The sequence below is a fragment of the Notothenia rossii genome (genome assembly GCF_949606895.1).
Source record: "Notothenia rossii genome assembly, chromosome: 3".
Classification (NCBI taxonomy): domain Eukaryota; kingdom Metazoa; phylum Chordata; class Actinopteri; order Perciformes; family Nototheniidae; genus Notothenia; species Notothenia rossii.
This window is the reverse complement of record NC_136901.1, coordinates 83,125,301-83,146,438: the sequence shown is the minus strand read 5'-3', so window position 1 is coordinate 83,146,438 and position 21,138 is coordinate 83,125,301. Positions and strand designations below refer to the sequence as shown.

The 21,138-nt window shown below is 40.3% G+C and overlaps 1 protein-coding gene across 1 annotated transcript; it reads left to right on the top strand.

The window, feature by feature from the left end:
• Positions 1-1,220: 1,220 nt before the first annotated feature.
• bod1l1 (biorientation of chromosomes in cell division 1-like 1) lies at positions 1,221-20,701 on the top strand. Its single transcript, XM_079672805.1, has 30 exons — positions 1,221-1,493; positions 2,703-2,827; positions 2,973-3,166; positions 3,766-4,221; positions 4,898-5,044; positions 5,148-5,302; positions 5,483-5,579; positions 5,669-5,771; positions 5,859-5,916; positions 7,225-8,911; positions 9,004-9,062; positions 9,262-9,382; positions 9,507-9,920; positions 10,008-10,054; positions 10,137-10,188; positions 10,272-10,333; positions 12,020-12,101; positions 12,257-12,315; positions 12,644-12,719; positions 13,154-13,200; positions 13,345-13,516; positions 15,383-15,435; positions 16,033-16,153; positions 16,527-16,579; positions 17,088-17,163; positions 17,710-17,777; positions 17,974-18,061; positions 18,274-18,415; positions 18,798-18,869; positions 19,797-20,701. The coding sequence occupies exons 1-30, from the start codon at positions 1,377-1,379 to the stop codon at positions 19,924-19,926; spliced, it is 5,133 nt and encodes a 1,710-aa protein (XP_079528931.1). The 5' UTR covers positions 1,221-1,376; the 3' UTR covers positions 19,927-20,701.
• Positions 20,702-21,138: the final 437 nt, after the last annotated feature.

Below are 21,138 nucleotides of genomic sequence, written 5' to 3'. Positions count from 1 at the left end.
TAAATGTTTTTGCATTCTGCCAATCCCAACAGTTTGTTATAACAAATGTTATATTCTGCTTTTTTAAACAGTTTTACAAAGTTGTTCATCCAACAAATTTTGGAAGCATTTTTTATTTTGTATCAACCTTATTTACATATGTGAAGCAAAAAGAGTTTAGTTAAAAACAAAACTGACCATTGGTTGATGTATGAAGGTAGGATTTACTGCCGCAACAGGTTTTTCTAGTTCAACCTACCTAAACAGAACTTGGTGTAAGGGATTCGCTGAGATTCTGGCCCATTATAAGCCTATCCTGAAAAACATTTTCATAAAGCTTCAAGAGTAAAACCTCTCTGTATAACTTCCTTGTAGGTAATTTGCAACCATTTACTGACTGTTACGGGAACACACAAATGCTCACATAATAATGTGTAGGTGAGATTTCCTTAAAGATGGATAAGACTGAAGAATTGTCTCAACTGTGAAAAGTAATTCATAACATTTAAATCATTGTTACGTAATTGCAACACAATCTGATAATGTGGCATTTTTCTTCAAAATCTCATTTGATCACGCCAAGCGGTCTAAGGCGCTGGATTAAGGCTCCAGTCTCTTCGGAGGCGTGGATTCAAATCCCACCGCTGCCAGAATCTTTTTTGTTCTGTCAAAATTCAATTCCCAATATCATCATCCAATCTATACACTCGTTATCCAATGTAGAGTGGACCTGAGCCAATCACGCCGCGACTAACAATGGGCAGAGCCAATCACCTTGCAAGGTTACAATGATATACCTTGAAAGCACACACAATTATTCGTTACTTAGCCTCGCTAACTTCTGAGACAATTTAATTTTTAGTAGATCAGTTCATAATATCACAAGTTTTGTTTACCTTATTCAATTAAAAACAAATCTATTAATGAGTGAATGTGTAAATGAAATGTGGATTATTCTTGCTACAATAATCATTCAAACCACTGGATGTCGCCAAATAACAATAAATAACTAATTTCCCTTTAGTCATTCAACCATTGAGTTCAACAAGGATATATACAAGACCATAACGCTGAATCAAGACCATTTCCGACATTGACTTTTATAAACTATCATGGAAATTGGTTTCAGGCATGTGTGCAAAATAAAGCGGTAATTAACTCGTTTCACGGAAAATGTAATTGACAAGCTTTTATTTAGGTAAGCAAGCCATCCCTTTCAAAGCATTTCCGGTTCAGTGGAAGCCAACCGTTTTTCTCTTTCCGGTTCAAACCCGCTTCGAACTGCACAAACCACAACAGAAGCCTGGGCCGTTCAAGTCGGATATATCCTCATGTGGTTGTCATTATTGCCTAATTTAATTTAACCGAGTGCAAGATAACGCTTACTAGATTCAGACATGGCAGGTTTACCGCCCGGAGACCCACAGCTGGTCTCCATGATCGTCAATCATTTAAAAACTCAGGGTCTCTTCGACCAGTTCAGGAGGGACTGCCTGGCAGACGTTGACACAAAGGTAAGGAAACAGTCATAACGTCTAATAATGTGTAACTGTTTACTGTCTTATATAACTGGTAATGTAACGTCAACATGCGAATCTTTTTTAGGGTACATTGATAGTAGATATCTGTATTGGGTCACCAAAGCTACTCCTCACTGTAGGTGGAAGAAGTACTCAGATCATATACTTAATTAAAAGTAGAAATACCACAGTCTAGGACAAGTAAGACTCTTGTATTCAACATGTTACTCAAGTTAAAGTACAACAAGTATACTTAAAGTACCAACACTAAAAGTACTCATTATGCAGATTGGCTCATATTATTATAACATATTGTTTATGTGTTGGTTCTAATGAGTGATGCATTCATGTGTTTATCACAATTGTTAAATGTTAGGTAGCTTTTGAATGTTACTCCAGGTGTAACTAAAGTCTTATTTAAGTGTTGTCTATATTTCACTTCATAAAACAAAATCTATCGAAAGTAATTAAAGGTACTTAATAAATGTAGTGGAGTAAAGTGTTACCTCTGAATTGTAGTTGTAGGAGTGGAAGTACAAAGTAGTAAAACATTGTGTTTAAGTAGTGTACTTCACATAATTTCATCCCTCTTAGGGTTTTATTTGGGAAGGCATAGTTGTGTTATTTGTTTTTGACAATCAACCAAATCAATTTCGTCCATTAATTTTGTTAAAACTTTAAATGTAATAAATGTTCCTGTAGTTTTAATGAGGTTGAAAAAGTACAATAAATGCCACTGAGCATTGTTATGATACAGAATAAGTACATATGAATGTGTTGTTGCAACAGTAACACACAATCACTCATGTTACATATTGATGAGAAGGTCAAGTTAGACCTCTATGATAAACAATTTGTATTTACATTATTGTGGGGTTTATATCAGACATGCTACTGACACTTTCTGGTCAACTGATACCAATTTGACAAAGGATGTAAAAGGACAATATGAAGGACTATAAGTTTAGTTGCTTGTTGCAATTTGGCAGCTGACTTTCACATTTGCTGTTAAAACAACACAGACCGAACACTAACTATTTTCTTACTACAATTTAATGTATTTTACTATACCAGTAGCTACTTCAGAAGATAAGTTAACCACTTAAGCTGACATTTTATATACTAAAAGAGAAGTAAGTATTTAGTAAACATGCAAAAGTAGCTTCTCCACTGTGATCATGTTGTTTTTTTCTTCTCCTGCAGCCAGCTTACTTGAACCTGAAACAAAGAGTGGACAACTTTGTGTCCAATCACCTTTCTAACCACACATGGAGCCCTCATTTGAACAAGAACCAGCTGAGAAACAACATCAGACAACTTGTGCTGCAGTGAGTGAGAAAGGAGAATTATACATGTTCCACCTTCTATTATTTAAATCAGCTTTTGCTTATACTTTTCAGGAATGGCTATGTATTTTTTGCGTTATGTTGTTTTAAACTAGTTTTACTTAGAAAATGAAACTGTTCCTCTTAGATCTGGGATGCTGGAGCAGGGGGTGGACAGGATTGTGGCCCAGACGGTGGATCCCAAAGTCAACCATATCTTCAGGCCGCAGGTGGAGAGGGTGGTTCGTCAGTTTCTGTTCCCTGGCAGCTGCTCGGAGGAGGAGCCGCCGCCACCACCGCCTTCAGCTGAGATCAAACCAGAGAGCAGCATTCCTGAGCAAGGTGCACCGCTTTTGATCCATCAGTCAACCATGATAAACAAAATGAGGAATTTCTCACAAAAGTTAACTGTCTCCTATCTTTGTCTTTTATACATAAATATGTGTCCCCGGTGTGCCAGGGAACTCACAAAGTCACAGAAAACAAAACCCTCTGTCTTTTCCTCCGTACCCATATCTCTAAAAACGGGGGTACAACGGAGCTGATCCAGATTTGCTGCCGATGTGATGTAATATCGGAGATGTGGGTTGGCTTTAGACCCACGGCCGTATCAGAAACGTTGCTATCAGAAACAATGTGCGACGTGTTTTGGAAGTAATATGATCTTTGTTTACATTAGCAAGCATCGCTAACATTCAGAGCTAACGCTGTACTGGAGAGAGTATGTGTAAAAAAGCCCCCCCCATCTCTTTTTATTTTTAGTTTCTAAGAGGCATGGCTAGAATGGGTGATCAATTTGGTATTTTGAGCAAAACACTTCATAGACATGTTTTTTATATTTTTATATATATCTGAGACCTAAAAATAGTATATTAGGAGACAATTAAAATAAAAAAGGATCACACTTACATAGTTAAAATGCAACATTATATTTTTTACAGCCTCGTCATCTGCTCCAACTACCACGGCAGCCAGCAACGCCATGTCCATCCTGGACACCATAACCTCTCTAAACCATGAGGCCAGCGTGAGGGCGAGCACCGACAGAGGACGTAGAGATGAGCCCATGATGGGGGAGGAGGGCGAGCAGGACATGTGTATTGTTGAGGAAGGGGACAGCCACCATGAGGACGAGGAAGAGGAGCTGGCTTCAGAGGTTCAGGCTCTAGAAGTGAAGACGGAGGACACGCAGGAAGAGGTGGATCTGGCAAAAGAGGGGTTAATAGAGGAGGTGAAGATGGAAGAGGAGGAGTCAGGAACTCTGGAACAGACCGAAGAGGAGAAGGATAAAGCTGCAAGCCAAACAACTGGGAAACCCACGGAGGAGAAGCAGGATGAAGATCTTCTGAAATCCCCAAGTCAGGATAAGCAGAAAGCCAGGGAGAGGATTAAAGAAGGTGAGCTGTTGTTCTCTCTGTAGGTACTTCCTGTTTTACTGTGATTTAGTCAGCATGCATAATATATCTTGATAAAACCACGTGTTAGTATTCAGGGTTTTTATATTCATTTTTTTTCGGGTAGACAAAAGTTCAAGCAGAAATGATTAGTTGAGTAGTAGTCCAGCGACAGAAAACTAACTGTCGTGAAAATACGAAGGTTTTCTACTTTTATCTAGTTTTATGTCATTGTAAAATTAATATATTGTTATGGTTTTGCATCATTGGGTGTATAATTTAAAAAGGACCTTTTTAAGAAACTGTGATGGGCATTTTCTGGATTTCCTAGTAGAGAGAATTCAAAGATTTTCTTTTAGAACTTATAAAACAATTCTCTCATTGTCCAGATGTGTATGGTGCAAACATCTGTATGCCTAACGCAATAGACAATCCACTGAACTTGAGTAACATAATAATAATAATTACATTTTGGAAAACGAGGACTTTTTGTGGATATTTGATGCACTGCTGTTGTGTTGTTACTATTTATTTCCTTATATGAGTTATTACAGCAGATAACAAAAGGTTCAAGGCATATCAATGTATGAAAACCTCAATGCTAACCATTTATATGTCAGTAGGAATTGCAGTTTTTGCTGGATTTGAGTTTAAATATTGATGTATCTTTGCCCTGCAGAATACTTTTTGGAGGACTCGGACCTGGACGGGCTGAGTGACATCACAGTGAGCTCCGTCCACACCAGCGACCTGTCGTCATTCGAGGAACAAAGTGAAGACGACGGGCTGTCGGACTCTTCTGAGGAGGGGGAGCTTCCATCAGATGGTCTCCTTCATCACTTTGTTAATTGTGGTCGCTACTACCAAACATTGCATTTTCAACCCTGTCTCTATTTTAGAGTCTCATGTTTTTGTGTATCTTGCCTCAGATCAAGATGAGAATGCAGAGAAGAAGCCGACAGACGCAGAAGAAGTGGAGCGCAAACCTCGCCGCAAGGCCTACGTTCACAAGCCCTTCCTTTACTCCCGTTACTATAGCGACTCGGATGATGAAGTCACTGTGGAAGAACGAAGGAAATCTGTGGTGAGTTATTAATGTTGACATTGAAGGCATGGCGTTAGCAGAGCATCTTTGCTTTACTGCTTTTACAGTTAAATCAAAGGCTTTACTTGGCAAATAAGTTGATCGTGAGCTTTAAAACAACGCAGAATTGTTTTAAATGAAGTTTTCTGTCATTTTTGTCTTTCAACCTTTCTCTCATAGGCAAAGGACAAAGAGGAAAGGCTGCTCAAGAGACAACAGAACAGAGAGCGAATGGAAGAGAGGCGTAAACAGAAAGCAGCACAGGCCGAAGAACAAGGTACTTTCATCTTACGTTTTAATAAAATCTTGTTTTTATGTTCCTCCAAACTGAGAACTACCATTTATCAGGCTTTGTTTCCTCTACAGATCAGAAAATGCAGAACCTCCCCAGAGCCAAAGAGGCTCGCAAGGAAAGGAAAGTTCTGGAGAAAAAAATGGCTCTCAACAGGAAGAGGAAGCTAGACTCAAGGTAGTTAACGCTGCTGATAATAAACAAAAGAACCAAATATTAAAGTTGACACAATATATAAATGCATTCAATGATTTCTCCCTTCAGGAAAGATGGAGATGTTTCAAGCAGAAAGAGAGGAGATACGGAAGGATCCAAGAAATCGGTATGTGAAAGACTTCATGAATAAAACTGATTATCCAGGGTGACCGCGGGGTCTTATAAAGTATTAAAAGTTGATCAATCAATTTAGCAAAAAGTTACGGCTATTAAAAAGTATTAAACGGCATTTTCCAAGGTATTACATGTTGTAGCTTGTTTTCAATAAGTATATAAATTGTCCAAAGAGGTTGTATTCTACAGTCTGCCTGAATGTAATCATTGCGTAGGTGTGTAGTGTGATTCTGTGTAGTTTATTTATGGCATCCCGTTGGATTTGACGTCATCTGAACAGGACATCTCACGCTCACTGCTTGATAGCGCGCAAAGCTCCGTTTACGCCGGTTGTTAAACAACATCGTTATGGGGGAAATGCAAGTTTGCGTCCAAATGGTTGGAAGATAAGGAGGAAGGACAATCAATACTGTATATAGTCAATGTGAGGTAACGTGTCGCCAATGTAACCGGTTAAAACTCGCAGCGATGAGGTCTTAAAACGTATGGAAAGGGTCTTAAAAGGAATTACATTTGACTTCAGGATTCCTGCATATACCCTGTTATAAAACGGACAAGTCAAATCAAGCAATCTGATTGGTTCTTAGCCGTGATATACTGAGCGTATTCCACGGGTAGAATTGTAAGTTACTTTTCACAACAAGTCAGTATCCCTCCGCGTCTGAGAAAAACAGTATACCGTTGGGCTGAAAAGCAAAACCTTTTTGACGCAACGGTCCAGACATAGACATCAAACGTCAAAACATATTCAGTGTGCAGTTCCTTTGGCATTAGGGCAGGGATATCTAGATACTTTTGAAGGTTTAACATAATGAATAGGCTAGTTGCACAAGATGACGTCTATCAACTTCCGGCGGCTGGGTGTGAGCCCGAGTACTTCCGGTCTTCGCCATCACTCACTGCACGGAGGCTCAGTCATTGGTAAAGAGTTGCGTGAATTTCATTCAAGGCAAGACAACTTTATTTACTTAACACATACAGAGGCTAAATTCAAAGTAGTACATTCACTGACATGGATATGGCGCCACCTTGTGTCATGTTTACAAAGAAGATTATTGAAATTAGGTCTGGCAATACAGTCAATCATTATCCTGGTGATTATTTCGCTTATTTTCCCTTCAAAGAGCCATAATTCCCATCACTAATTGCTGCTTCGCGTCGGGCCGAACCACGCCCCTTAGCTGTGATATAATGAGCATATACCACGGCCTGTCGTGAGCTATTGCTTAATTATATCATAGGGAGCAGGATTGCTGAGATGTAACATGCGTCCTTCTTGTTTTGTTTTTTTTAATATCAGGAATCGAGACCTACACCTTTAAAGCCTCCACAACCAAAATTAATGAGAAACCTATCCGAATCAGCTTCGGGTGATGAGTGGAACAGAAGGGTGAGCGGCAGCGTCTCGGAAGACTCCAGTGAACCCAAAAAGCTCTCAGAAAAAAGCCGGACACACTCCTTCATCCTGGAGCTGGAGCAAGGTTCCCAAGAGACTCTCAAACCACGCACCAGTGGGAAATTTGATCGGTTGTCCCGTAAGGAACTTCACCCTAAAGAACGCAAAGACAAAGAACGCAGCTTGTCAGATGAACGTTTCAAACTCAAACAAAAGCAGGAGAAAAAATCAGAACAGCAGGCAGAGGAATCTCAGCAGAAGGAAGCTGTTAAAGTGTCCTCTGAAGACAAAGGGGAGAAGAAGCCTAAGATTAAAAGTGAGAAGAAAATGGCCGGGACTACAAGAGAGGGGAAGTCGTCAGAAGCTGTGGCAGAGGAGGGTCCTAAAGATGCTGCTGTCAAGAAGGCAAGAGCTCCATCTATTGATACTGTTAAAACAGAGAAGGACAAAATAAGGGATAAGGGTAAAGACAAGGTCAAGGGAGAGAAAGCTTCAGCGAAAAGTGAATTCAAGCAGCTGCTTCGCCACGATTCTGCCGGCTCTTCTGAGGACCGGTCAGACCTGGAGCCGGGGTCCGACAGCAGCAAAAGGAAAGATAAACCCTCAAAGGAAGTCCTGAAAAGGTCAAAGAGCCACACTGAGAACAGGCCAGGAGACAAAGCCAAATCTAAAACTGAAGGTAAAGACAGCGAGAAGGAGAAGAGCAAAGCAGATCAAGACAGCCAGAGATCAATCAAGTCTGGCTCTGAGATGGACAAAGATTCGAAAAGGGTCAAGCCCACAGAAAAAGTTAGAACCGTGGATAAATCTAAATCAAAATCTAAAGAGGAAACAAAGACTCCATCGTTATCGAAGACGGATAATAAAGTTCAAAGTTCAGCAGCAAAACCTGAGGCGTCAAAGGAGAAGAGAAAAGAGGTAAAGGAACAGCCAAAGGTTTCAGAGGAGCTTCCCCAGGAGAAATCTGAAATCAAGACTGCAAAGAAAAAAACAGAGAAGAAAGACAAAGTCCCAGAAAAGACAGACGATAACGAGGAGGAGAAGAAAACCCCCAGAGAAGACAAATCTTCAAAGTCTTCAGTGTCCTCACTCGACGCAGAGGAGCAGCCGAAGAAACCTTCCCTTCTCCAGGAAACCAGCACCGACTCGGACCCCGTCACCACCCCCTACTCAGACGATACCTGCGACGCACTGAGCGACATCACCCCCGAGCCCCCCGAGGGCGACATTGAGTCCCGACTCAGCGAGATCCCCGTCCTGCCCGCCGAGGCCGACGCCCTGCTGGCTCTCATGGACGTCTGTGCTTCAGCCGAGGCCAGACTCCCCCACGAGGAGCCGGAGACCCTCCTGCAGGACGCTGATCTGATGAAGGAGGCCGCTCTCACTCTGCTGTCCATGGATCCTAAAGGTGCCTCCAAAATAATTCCCCCGAATAAAGGGGAGGCACCAAAGGAAAGTCAGACGGCCCGACAACTGGAGGAAAGTCCTGAAGCTGAACCAAAAGAGCAAACGGCTGCTGAAGCTGAGCCGTCTCCAGCTGCTGTCGTTGAGCCGTCTCCAGCTGCTTTCGTTGAGGAACCAAGCACTGCAGGTAAATACAGAACAGTGTGGGAAAATGTGTGCATTATTTACTACATAAACATATCGGGAGGTTTCCTAAATAGAAATATTTTTCTCTTACAGATGTGTCGGAGTGTTCAGAGAAAGAAAAGGATGTGGGAAAGGACTCTCCTGCTCCACAGGTAAGAGCATTCTCCACATTGTACAATTAAGTTGCCTTTTTTTTTTTGCTGTTTATGGATAAAAACATTCTTCCTTTGGTTTTCATTTGCTCCTTTTGGACTATTTTCAAATGACCTGGTACATTTCTACTACTTTTCAAAGTATCATTTTATAAGGTGTTATTGTGCTTTGGAAAATCACAATTTTGCTTCTACACAGGACGATGAAACTACTTCAAATCAATCTATTTCAAATATGGATGAAGCTAAAACAACTCAAATTCCTGAGAAGCAGCTAGATGGAAACACGGCACCGGCAGCAGCATCAACTACCAACGAAAGTAAACGTTTTACTATAATGATTACCACTCAGTTTGTCGTTTGGTAAAATACCTTTTTGACTATCAACTGTGTTTCAGCCTGACGATGCTCTTTCATTTAATTTGACTGTCTACGATATTTCAGATGCTGGTACTTTAGTGTCAGAAGAAGTTGGAGAAACAACAGATGAAAGCACTACTGCAGTTGATACCACTGAACAAGTCTCAGATATTCCTACTGAACAAGTCTCAGATATTCCTACTGAACAAGTCTCAGAAGTATCCACTGAACAAGTCTCAGAAGTATCCACTGAACAAGTCTCAGAAGTATCCACCGAACAAGTCTCAGAAGTATCCACCGAACAAGTCTCAGAAGTATCCACCGAACAAGTTTCAGAAGTATCCACTGAACAAGTCTCAGAAGTATCCACTGAACAAGTCTCAGAAGTATGCACTGAACAAGTCTCAGAAGTATCCACTGAACAAGTCTCAGAAGTATCCACTGAACAAGTCTCAGAAGTTTCCACTGAACAAGTCTCAGAAGTTTCCACTGAACAAGGTGAGTGCTTGAAAACATTCTTGTAAAAAAGTCAAAGATGTGTTGTCTTAATCTGACTGTTAACTTTTCATGCTACCGTTATTTTAGAGCAAACTGAGAGTGCAGAGGTTGTAGACACAAAGACGAGCCCGAAGGTGAGGTACCAGGAATACATTTTATTTGTTTACATTGTTTAATTGTAAACAAAACCAAACTCATTTATCTATTGTGAAACAGGCCAAGGAAGTGGTAGCTGATGACGACCAGGAAAAGATGGATGTAGATCATAGTAAGATGTTTTCTCATCTAACTTTGACAGACATTCTTAATACTGTAAGCAATATCTTTAACACTGCTTCTTTTCTCCACCAGGTGAAGCTGAGAGTAAGACAGTGGAGGAAGGAAACGTTGTCACAGAAAAGAGTCTACAAACTGTAAGTGTTCGCCTCCGTCACGCTCACTCTGTTCAGATGTAAACAACCTGTAACATTTCCCCCTGCTCCGCTCTGCATCAGCCAAGCGGCTCGCTGCACCCGCACTGCGAGGGGGACCCAAGCTCCCATCAGCAAAAACACGTCGGTTTGCTATCCTGGCTCCAAAATGGTGGAATGAGCTCAGAGGCGAAGTCTCTACTTAATAATGTATTGAAGTCAATGGAGAGAGAGAACGTATCTTTCGATCCCGTTTGAATTGTGCCATGAATTTCACATATGATGTTGGTCAATCTTAAAAAATAATTTCTATGTCAAAAAAGTCACAGTTTGTTGTAAAACTGTTGAAATATAAGAAAAACACACAACTAGAAAGACTACAAATCCCAGAGTCGCGTAAGTGAGCACGTTAGTTAGCATTACAGCCTTAGCCTTGTCATTTGTATAAGCCTTAACATGAAGTAACATTAAAGGAGACCTATCATGCTATATTTGAATAATATATTGTAGGGCTATACCTATATAAGGTATATTTATACGTTTTCTTTTTCAAAATACCAAACAGATCATGCATTTTAGCCATGCCTCATTTGGCCCTATAGGCGGAGCTCCTCGTCACTGATGTCAAGCCATTTTCAAATCTGGATCAGTCTGTATCAGATCCGTTAAAGACCCGTTTTTAGAGATTTTGGGTATGGTGGAAAAGAGAGAGGTTTGTGTTTTCTGACACTTGTTGAGTTCCCTGACACACCGGGGACACATATTCATGTATACAAGAAGTACAAAGGTGCATTTTGCATGATAGGTCCCCTTTAAGTAACCCAAAATGTTAAACAGTAAGAGTAGTAGTCATATTTCGTGAACCCTTTGAAGAGTACTGTTACACCGGTGTGATCATTCTATAGTAATCCGTTTAAGCCTGGATGCCCCCGGGGAGACATGCTAACGCTACATTAGCATCGGGGATCTATTCTACTTCATGCTATCTGCACAAATGTTAACGTTGAACATTAAAAAGATCAGGCAGGCAGCTTTGCATGACATTCTTCTGGACGTGTTTCATTGTGGTGACGGTGAGGGTAGTCAATCCCTTGTTTGGTAAGACAGTAGTGACGGCCATCTTGGTGACGTGTGTTGTTGTGCGAGACCAGAGATGTAGTTCATTGAGTGGTTTCACACAAAAGTCTTACTTCAAAGTTTTACGGCAAAACATTTGTTTTTGTTACTTGCAAAATTATCTTTTAAATTGACAGACATCATATGTGTAAATCGTGGCACAAATTGAAACGGGATCGAAAGATAACTTTTCTCTCGCCATTGACTTCAATACATAATTTTTCTGAAATAAGGTCCGACGGAGGTCCACCGGAAAGGGAGAGACTTCGCCTCTGACATCAGGACAGCAGAAAGCTTACACATCTTCCGGCGCAGAATCTCATCTCTTTCAACTCCACTTCGAGCAATACACTAACAAAACACTTATATACTAATAAAGGACTGTCTTATCTAAAGCCAGTTGAGTAGCACTTGAAATTTTTTGGCTCTACGAAACCTGATGTACTTATATGATTCTGTTTTCTTGAAGTTTGTATCTTCTTGGTCGAAAAAGTGTCAGCTAAATGCAATGCAATGTAATGTAATGATATTATCTGATCCAAATCCTTTTGTTGATCTGTAAATGATATCCAGATGGAACACAATGCACCGCAGAAGACTGAGGAGATCAGAGAAAGTGGATCAGTGGGTCAGTCCGTACTGGTCAAACAAATTAGTGAGTCATGTGACTTTTGTATCATACCATTTTTTTCCTCAACAGCTGCCTTTAAATAAGATATTTACAGTTAGAAAAATCGGACTCCAGAACATGGCTTTCATGTGTCATCAACTCCTCTACTGTCGGTCAGTCATTTTTGTTTGTGTTTTCAGGTAATGTCTCCAGTACAGACAGCCAGGAAGATGAGAAGGGGTCAGATCTGTCAGAAAAGGTAATGCAACAGTTTGTGTACAATGTGGCTCTTACGGCCCGTCCACTTTGAATGGGGTGACGTCACGCTTTGCCGAACTGTATTGTGGTTCCGTCGGTTTGCTCGACGGAAGCGTCAGCCAATCAAATCATATGCCAGTACAAGCTCTAGCCAATCAAACCGGGTGCTTGTGTGTCGGGGGCGGGAGATTCATGTGATTGGTTGTTGGTCGAGTTTCAGACACGCCCACCGGCAAGCTTCAACGCACGCCGCCGTGTGGACGCTGCGTTACAGATTTGATAAATGTAGGTGTGGACGCAGTGTCCTAACCTCTTATTTTGTGTCGTAGGAAGAGAAGACGGAGGGACGAGGAAGACGTAAGCGAAAGCTGTCCACTCAGAAAGTTGCCGCAGTGAAGGAATCTGGTGAGATTTTCTTTCCTCGCCCACTTTTCAAGATTCAACGCCTATAATTCTCAAAGTTTCTGGCGAAGATTTTATACTTTCATTACATCTGAAAAACTAAACATTTATCTTAAGACATTAGAGTTGCAATGATAAGTTGGTCAATTGATAAGGTTAAATTAATGTTTTAAGAGAGAATAGGGAGGGATGAATCACCATATTTTAGGTCTGGTCGGGGACTTGAACCGGCGACCCTACGGCCCTACGGCTCACAGTCCAAGCCCCTACTGACAGAGCCACTGCCGGTTATGAGCTATCCAACTAAATAGGAACCTTTTTAAATTTATATCCAGTCAGTAAATAACATTTTGATTCCACTGAAGAGCGCACTTACTAAAATGTATCTGCCTTTGGGATGAGTTTCATGTGTTCACCTGTTTTCTGTTCCTGATCAGGTGATGAGAGGGATGAAAATGAAAGTAAAGAGCAACCGTCTGTTGAGGTAAACACAGCCTTTTTCCCTAAAACCACCATGTAATTATGAAATTGGTGCAATGTGTGTTTTTTGGGGGGTTCAAAACCTTTCTTGAATTGACTTCTGTATACGTTTATTTTGACTACACACATGGATTCTTGTTACCTTCAGGAAACGGACCAGGAGAAGGTTGTGGAGGTCAGGACGCCTCGCAGGGGTCGATCATCCAAAACCAGCGAGGAGGCCGAGAAGGAGCAACCTAAAGAACCTGAGAAACCAGAGGAGACCCCGAGCCGCGGGAGGAGGCGCTCAGGAGCGGCTGCTAAGGAACCCACCTCTGCTGGTAAGATTTCAAATCAGCAAACACAATTGTTGTTAACGTCTGATCTAGGATTTCACTTTTAAAGAGAACTGTTCTTCCTGGTCATTGTGCAATATCAGTTCATTGATATAATGCACTAGCCAAAATATTCAAGTTGAGTCAAGATATCAGGATCTGGAAAATATAATTTGAATGTTTTAAAAAATGTATTCCTGAGGAACACTGTTGCACAATATTGATTTACCGAAGCGGTACCACTTTACAATAAGACTACCCTTATAAAGGATTCATAAAGGGTTTATAATTAGGTTGTAAACACATTAATCATTAAGAACCATTTATAAACCAGCATACATCAACACAGGCTCACTATTTGGCAAGATGACTTGGGCCCTAGCCACACGAGAACGGTAACGGTCGTATCCGCTACAGTTCTCTATCATATAATATGGTTCGGCCACACGAGGCCGAAATGGAAACTCATAAAACGATAACAATAACGGGTCCGAAGGTGGGTAGATCTGCAAACAAAACACTCTGGGGGGGCAAACGGCTCCGTGTTTACGCCTATTGGATCATTTCCTGATAACGTTGAAGCAATAGCCCCGCCTCTCCCCATATATATATATATATATATAGAGGGGGAGGAAATCAATTTGTTTTAAAGCTCAATAAATAACAAAGAAGGCACTTTTCTAATTTTATCCGAAACATTTAAACTTTAACGGACATGTTGACCGGTGAAAAAAAATGTTAACGGAAACTCTGCCGCACGGTCCCCTCGTCCCTTGGAAGAGGCGGAGAGGTGGGTGTTTTTCATCTGCTGGTGGACCGGAGAGATATACAGCAGGAGCGAACGCTTGCCTCTGGGAGGGAGAAAAAGAGCCACAGCGGAGAATAAACAGAAGGGCAACCATGTGCGGGAAGTGTTCTTCGCTGCTTTTGTGGTAGGACTACAGCGCCACTTAGGGGCCCGGCATATGTACTCTCTTTATGACCATTTATTTATGAGTTACTAACATTTATAACTGCCAAAAGGAGCCTTATTGTAAAGTGTGAAACAAATCACCATTTATTAATGAGTTACTACCATTTCTTAGCAGTACAGATAAATGTGGGTGTAGCGGCCAAAATCATATAGAAATAAAACAGATAATTAACTTAAAATAATACAGCCGCTGAGGCACTAGTTAGCGGATCTTACGCAGGGCAATGATCCAGGTCCAGACAAGATTCTCCGTTGTACATTTTATTCCTATAACAAAATACAATGAACAGGTTTCCTATATATCTTTCCTTAAGCCTTTCCTATGGCTTTCGCTTGTGTGGCTTGACATACCCTGATAAAAAACCGTTTGCCTACTAGTGCTCTGGCTCCCACCACCCCTTGTCTCCAATATATACAATTACATCAGGTGCTCTAATCACCCAGTGCCCAAAACATGCCTTCAAAATAAAAGCATAGAAACTACTTTAACTTATGAAGCTAACTAAGAATACATATAAATAAATGATAAATAATAATAAACAGCAAGAAAATAAATGTTAAACTATTAAATAATATAAAGAGATATATATATATATAGCTCCAACAGTGGGCTCACTATTTGGCAAGCAACCGGTCACAGTTGCCCTGGTTATCTCATGTCTTATAAAAGCTTATTAATGATTTATAAAGTGTTCACAACTTAATATTAATAAATGAATTACAAACTATTCGTAAACCCTTTATAAGGGTAGTCTTATTGTAAAGTGGTACCAAATAAGCTATAATAAAAATACTATAAAGGGTTCAGTTGTATGTCCTTCTCTAAGCTAGTGCAGCTAAAAAGTGTTCAAAATATTGATTAATTTGAGTTTTCTTTTGTGTTCTTTTTCCAACCTCAGATAATCAGAAGAATGAGGAGAACAAAGACGAGAAGAGCACCGAGACAGAAGAGGTACGTTAACAGAAATGTACATTAATAATAATTATAATGATAATAATAATAATGAACTTTGTCTTTTCCACTTTCAAAACTAAGTTACTAAGTGCTTTACAAGACATCAGAATCAGAATACCTTTATTAGTCCCACGGAGGGGCAATGTGCGTGGTTACAGCAGGAAAAAGAGCCACAGACAGCTTAATGTTACATATGTTAAATATGTGACATGCATTTAAAAAAAGAGTACTAAGTTATGATATAATATAATCAACTAGCGGCTGTGCTGTTTGTATAGTCTGACCGCTGCAGGAAGGACAACTGGTAGACAGCCAATTAATTGTTGTACACAGTCTAAACATTGAACAAAAGGAGCTACATTTAGGGAAAAGTACAATTCCACAATATAAATTGATCAATAAAATAAAAGTTAAGAGAATGCCTTTGTATATAAATGGATTCAAATAAGGCAACAAAACCTGATGTTCGAAAAATTCTACTTTTTACATACACTTTTTTCATTTCTGATGATTGAGCCCACCAACAAAATAAGCAATATTTCACTGTATCTGAATTTTCATCTTGTTTTTCACAATATCTTTTCAAATCTGCAGGCAACAGAAGAAGAAAGTGGACCGAGGAAATTAACACGGCGAGGAAGTCAAGTTGCTCTGCCGTCGACTGTTCCAGAAGAATCTGCCGTTGCAGGAAGCTCCGACTCCAAAGACGCCACACGTACGTTCAAGTCTTTTTTGTGTTTTGTTGTCCCTTTTCTTTAAATGACTGACACCACTGTGCCTGCTATGAATGGTGAATAACTTTCTGGCGAGGTGTGGCTACATGCAAGCTAAAAGAATAAGTGAGCCAAACCTCAACAGCTAACTGGAACATTTCATAGCATGATGTTGAAAGTAAACCACGTTTCATTTTGCTGTCATCACCGCTAAAAGCCTGTCAAATAGTTTGATTGAGTATGTTGGCATTGGTAGTAGACGTGGGGGAATGCTGGCTGCGTTGCTATGAGTTAAACAAAACAAAATATTTTCAGGGTGTTCCCTGTATGTGAGAGAGATGATAGGATACATATTTCATCATGTTTCCATCCCAGGTAAACCAGCGGTGAAGAGGAAGAGGTCCGAGGATACGGAGGAATCTGTGGAGGTGAGTTTTGACGTATTTGTGGATTAAAACCTTCGCTGTCTCCTGGTCTGCAATTCCTCCATCTAATTCTGTATTTACTTAAAGGTGGGATAGGTAATTCACTTCAGAAACACTTTTTGTTATATTCCATGGAATGCTCTTAACATCCCGATAGCAATGAATACATTAAATGCTTTGACAATAAATACATAACAATTTTTATCTCTGGAAGCCGTGGCGCTGTAAAAAGCACGACCAATCATTTTAGCTGGCTAAAATGATTGGATGGCCTACCTGCCTGTCAGCCTTCCATCTGTGCACAAACTTATCTCGTGCCCTCATTGGTCATGTGCGCGTTCGTGTGTGTTGGAGGAGGGGCTCTGTAAGGAAGTCTGAAGGAAGGGGCAGATTTTTTTTTCGGCTGTGTATTTTCAAATTCTAGCGCACTCGAGCTGGTTTCTCCATTCTTCCCTACCCTACCTTTAACTTTGTATGTGTCTAAATGTGTATTTGAATGATCCTTTTACAGGAAACTCAGGCTGAAGAGGAGGAGAAGAATGACTCCAGTCAACAGGAACCAAGTGAACAACCTGAAGACGGCAGTGGTGAGAAAGCACGCACATCCAAGATAAATCATTAGTCTGTCATTTTAGCAAAGGTCCTTGTATACTGTATCTAAAAAAAAAAACACAAGGCCTGAATTAGGGCTGCTCAATTAATCGTATTTTAATCGCAATTTTGATTATGAAAACAACATAATCGAAATAAAACAATTTTTTTTTTATTGGTTTTTCAGTTGAATTATAATTAAAGTTCAGGGTAATCAACTGTTAAAAACATACTGTTAAAATGTTTCTTTTCAATAAATTCTTGTTTTCAAAGTAAATGGATAATCGTTTTTAATAATCGTGATATCAATGATTGACCCAAATAATCGAGATTATGATTTTTTCCATAATCAAGCAGCCCTAGCCTGGATACTTATTTCATTTATTAAACTGAATATGAATGTCCTTTTGTACAGTGTTTTCTTGGCACCTCATGTTGAATTGCCTTGTTGCTGAAATGTGCGTTATAAAAAAAAGCCCTCCTTTTAGAATGAAAATGAGTTACTTTGATCATTAAAGTTGTTGTTTTGTATCTTCTTCCAGTTTTTTCCCCTGCAGCGAGCCAGGCAGAGAGTGAAGAGGAGATCTGCAGCGAGAAGAAACCAGACGATGTATGTTGTCCGCTCAGGCCTTTAAACATTCACCTGTATGTTGTTAACACTGTATGTGCATCATTCACTCTCGCAGAACTTAAAAAGCGTGGAACTTCTTACCTTTTGACTCTGCACTGCTCATATCTCATTCCCCCAATCTTTTCCAAACTCTGATCAGACGTCAGGACTTTAATATTTGTTGTTTTTTATCCAGGTTGAAGAGGAGGACCAGGAGGCGACTCCAAAGAGAACCGGTCGGAGGGGACGGCCGTCAAAGTCAGCGGCAGCCCCCGAGGATCCAGGTGAGGAGATTAAAAGCTTTATCTAACAAAACAAACAAAAACAAAGTCAAATGATTGTTACTTTGTTCTTATTAATACTCATTATCATTCTAAGCTTTACACTAGCAAGTACATAGGTGTTTCTTGTCTTAATGTTATGGATGAGTTCCTACAATCTGTTGACTTGGCAATAAAATACATCATTTAGAATCTATTGTCATCCTAACCCACAGATAAAAAGGAAGGAAAGGCAGACGAGAGCGAGCAGAATGATGATGATGAGGAGGAGGACGATGAAGGGGATAAAGAAGACGGAGACAAAAGAAACGCAAGGAGAGCAACGACGCGATCTGCAGCTCGCCTGGAGGCCGAGAAGTAATTGAACACGGACACAAACGCACCACAATAACAACAACATACGTACCACGTCATTCAAACTGTACTGTAACATCCTTATTTGGTAATTGCAGTTAAAGCAAGTCATTAGAATTGAATGAGACCAATTAAGTCTTTTTAAAAATCGCTTGTCACAAAACACATGCTGTTAAATCCATTTAATAACCCGTCTTTGATATCGTGCGGTCGCAGTGATGAGACTCTCTGTGGAGATGAAAGGCTTGTTTTAGCGCTGAATGTTTACTCTCTGAAACACCCAGCAGGCATCATCACTAGTGTCACATCCTGTTCAATGAAAGCGTGAGGGGGGGGGGGGGGAGATTTAGCACTATGTTTCATATTTGTTTTTATTGCTCCTCAGGAACAAGCCGAGTAAACCATCCACCCGGGCGAACCGACAGAACGGCCAAGAGGAGAGCGCAGCTGGCACACGGTGAGTTCCTCTGAGGGATCCGACCAAAACTGAGCGCTATGAGGTCGCCGCTGAGAAAGACAACATTAGAGCTAAAGCTTTCCCGGAAATTCTAAATAGCTTTTAAGTTAATACCTCCCCAAATAAGACATACTTCTGAATGGCCTCTGTTGTGTATCAAACATTGGGCATTGCAGGTAAGCTATAGGATCAAAAGAACTTGTAACGTTTTTAATAATTTGATAAAATAAACAGTATTTTTTATTTATTAATCCAGTATTTCAGGTGAGAGGCTTGTGTACTTAATATGCTCTTTAATACATGTAAGTCATGTTAAATGATAGAAAACCTAAAAAAAAAACTCAAAATGATAGAAACCTCAAAAGTAGTCTCACTTTTTCCATTTGACTTTTTATACACTGAATATAGACTTATAACTGTGTAACGACTATAATACACACAATGCCTAATTCCTCTCACTTAAACATTTTATCTATTTTTTAAGTTTTACAAAAACAATATCCCTGTTTCTTCAACAAAGATACACTATCAGTTGCTTTATATAAGGTAAGAAATGAGATGATTAATTCACATTACTACAGTATTATTATTTGTTTTAATTACATCCCTGAGAACATCTTTCTTCCAATTCCACCCATTGTTTTTCCCCATGAAGATTTAGTCAGAAATGTTCCTTACTCTGTCTTTGACCTCAGACTAAATTAAAGTCTAAATGGGTCTTTTAGAAATCTGTCTCATGCACATTTTCTCTATTTAAGTGAATGTGGACCCACCAAGTCCGGCCCCGTCTAGAGTTGTTCGTGAAAAGAGTTGCAATAACAAGTATTCCTTCACTGCAAACAAGTGCACTGAGACACATCTCCCAGGGCCTACATATGAGTCTTTAGACAAACGGCCTGACACTTGTTCCTTGTTTCCCTCCTGCAGCGGGACGAGGGGCCAGGCAGCAGCAGCAGCAGTGAAGGGGGGCCGCAAACGGGAGGCCAGCCCCCCTGCTGTGCGGACGCGGGGAGGACAGAAATCAGAGGAGCCCCCGTCCAAGAGAGCCAAACGCTAAAATCTCAGACTTTCTGTTTGCCCCGGCGGCGTTTTCGCTGCACTCCATATTATTAAAGTCCGTTCTGTTGCCGGGGGGGTCAGAGGGTCTCTGCAGTCCGTTAGCATGTCGAGACGTTTCTGCTTCACTGACTGCAGATATTGAAAAGCTCTGGATAGTATTAATCTGATGGTTGTGTGTAAACCTGAGGATCTGTGCGGGAATCCCCCCAGAATACCTTCTACCGCACTACGCCCATATGGTTTGCATCAGACTTCATCATCCCACCGTTTATTCAGTAATGCCCAGCGAGTCAGAGTGTTCCAGCCCAATCTCAGGCCTAACAGCAGCCCAGTCCTACCTTCAGGTAAAGAGGTTCAAATCTCCGTTCCTGCTGGGACTTTGTGTAAATTCAAACACTTACATAGAAATCATCGTGAAGCGTCTTAGCATTCATTGGGAGTTTTTCAATATTCATTCTGTGAATGAAAGGAGAGGTTTTCCCTCCCAGTCTTTTTTAAGATGTGTTTTTTTATACTTTTCACACGGTAAGGGACACGTATTAGTTTGTTTTTAAATAACGCCAGTATTAGCATCAGACAGGAAAAACCTCGAACAGTGACTTTATGAACTGAATCTACTTCATGACACAAGTGTAACAAAGAACAGTTTGTTGGTGTCAAACTCATGTGATCTAGTTATGTGTATTTTGTTAACTGTATATCAATATAATGGTGTTAGATGTTGCCTACCTGTCAATGTAAAGACATTTTTTTATAAATGTAAAAATACCTAATATTGCTTCCCTTCCTTTTTTCACTGTTTCAAGCTATCTGTGGTAAGTAATTATAAATATACATACCTATTTTAAAGTAAGGTATCACTTTTTCCTTTTTACACTTCTGTGGTTAATTCATGGATGTGGTTGTTAAAACATTAAAACATGTTAATTTCTGGAATATGCTTAAATTACAGAGCTCATAGATTTCCACTTTTCCAAAACAACCTCTGAAGTAATCCCTAAACTGCGTTGCTTCTGTTTTTCAAAGATTAGCGTCTGACAATCTAAAGCATTTGTTTATGAAAAGATAAAACATTGCACATTTTTGATTTATACCCCCTTGTTATGTCTCGAGCGTTATCGCCTGTGTTTCCTAAATGGATGTGCTGTCTGTAAATGTGTAAATAGCCGAAGACAGAAACCAATCGCCTCTTAGCGGAGAAGAGGAGAGC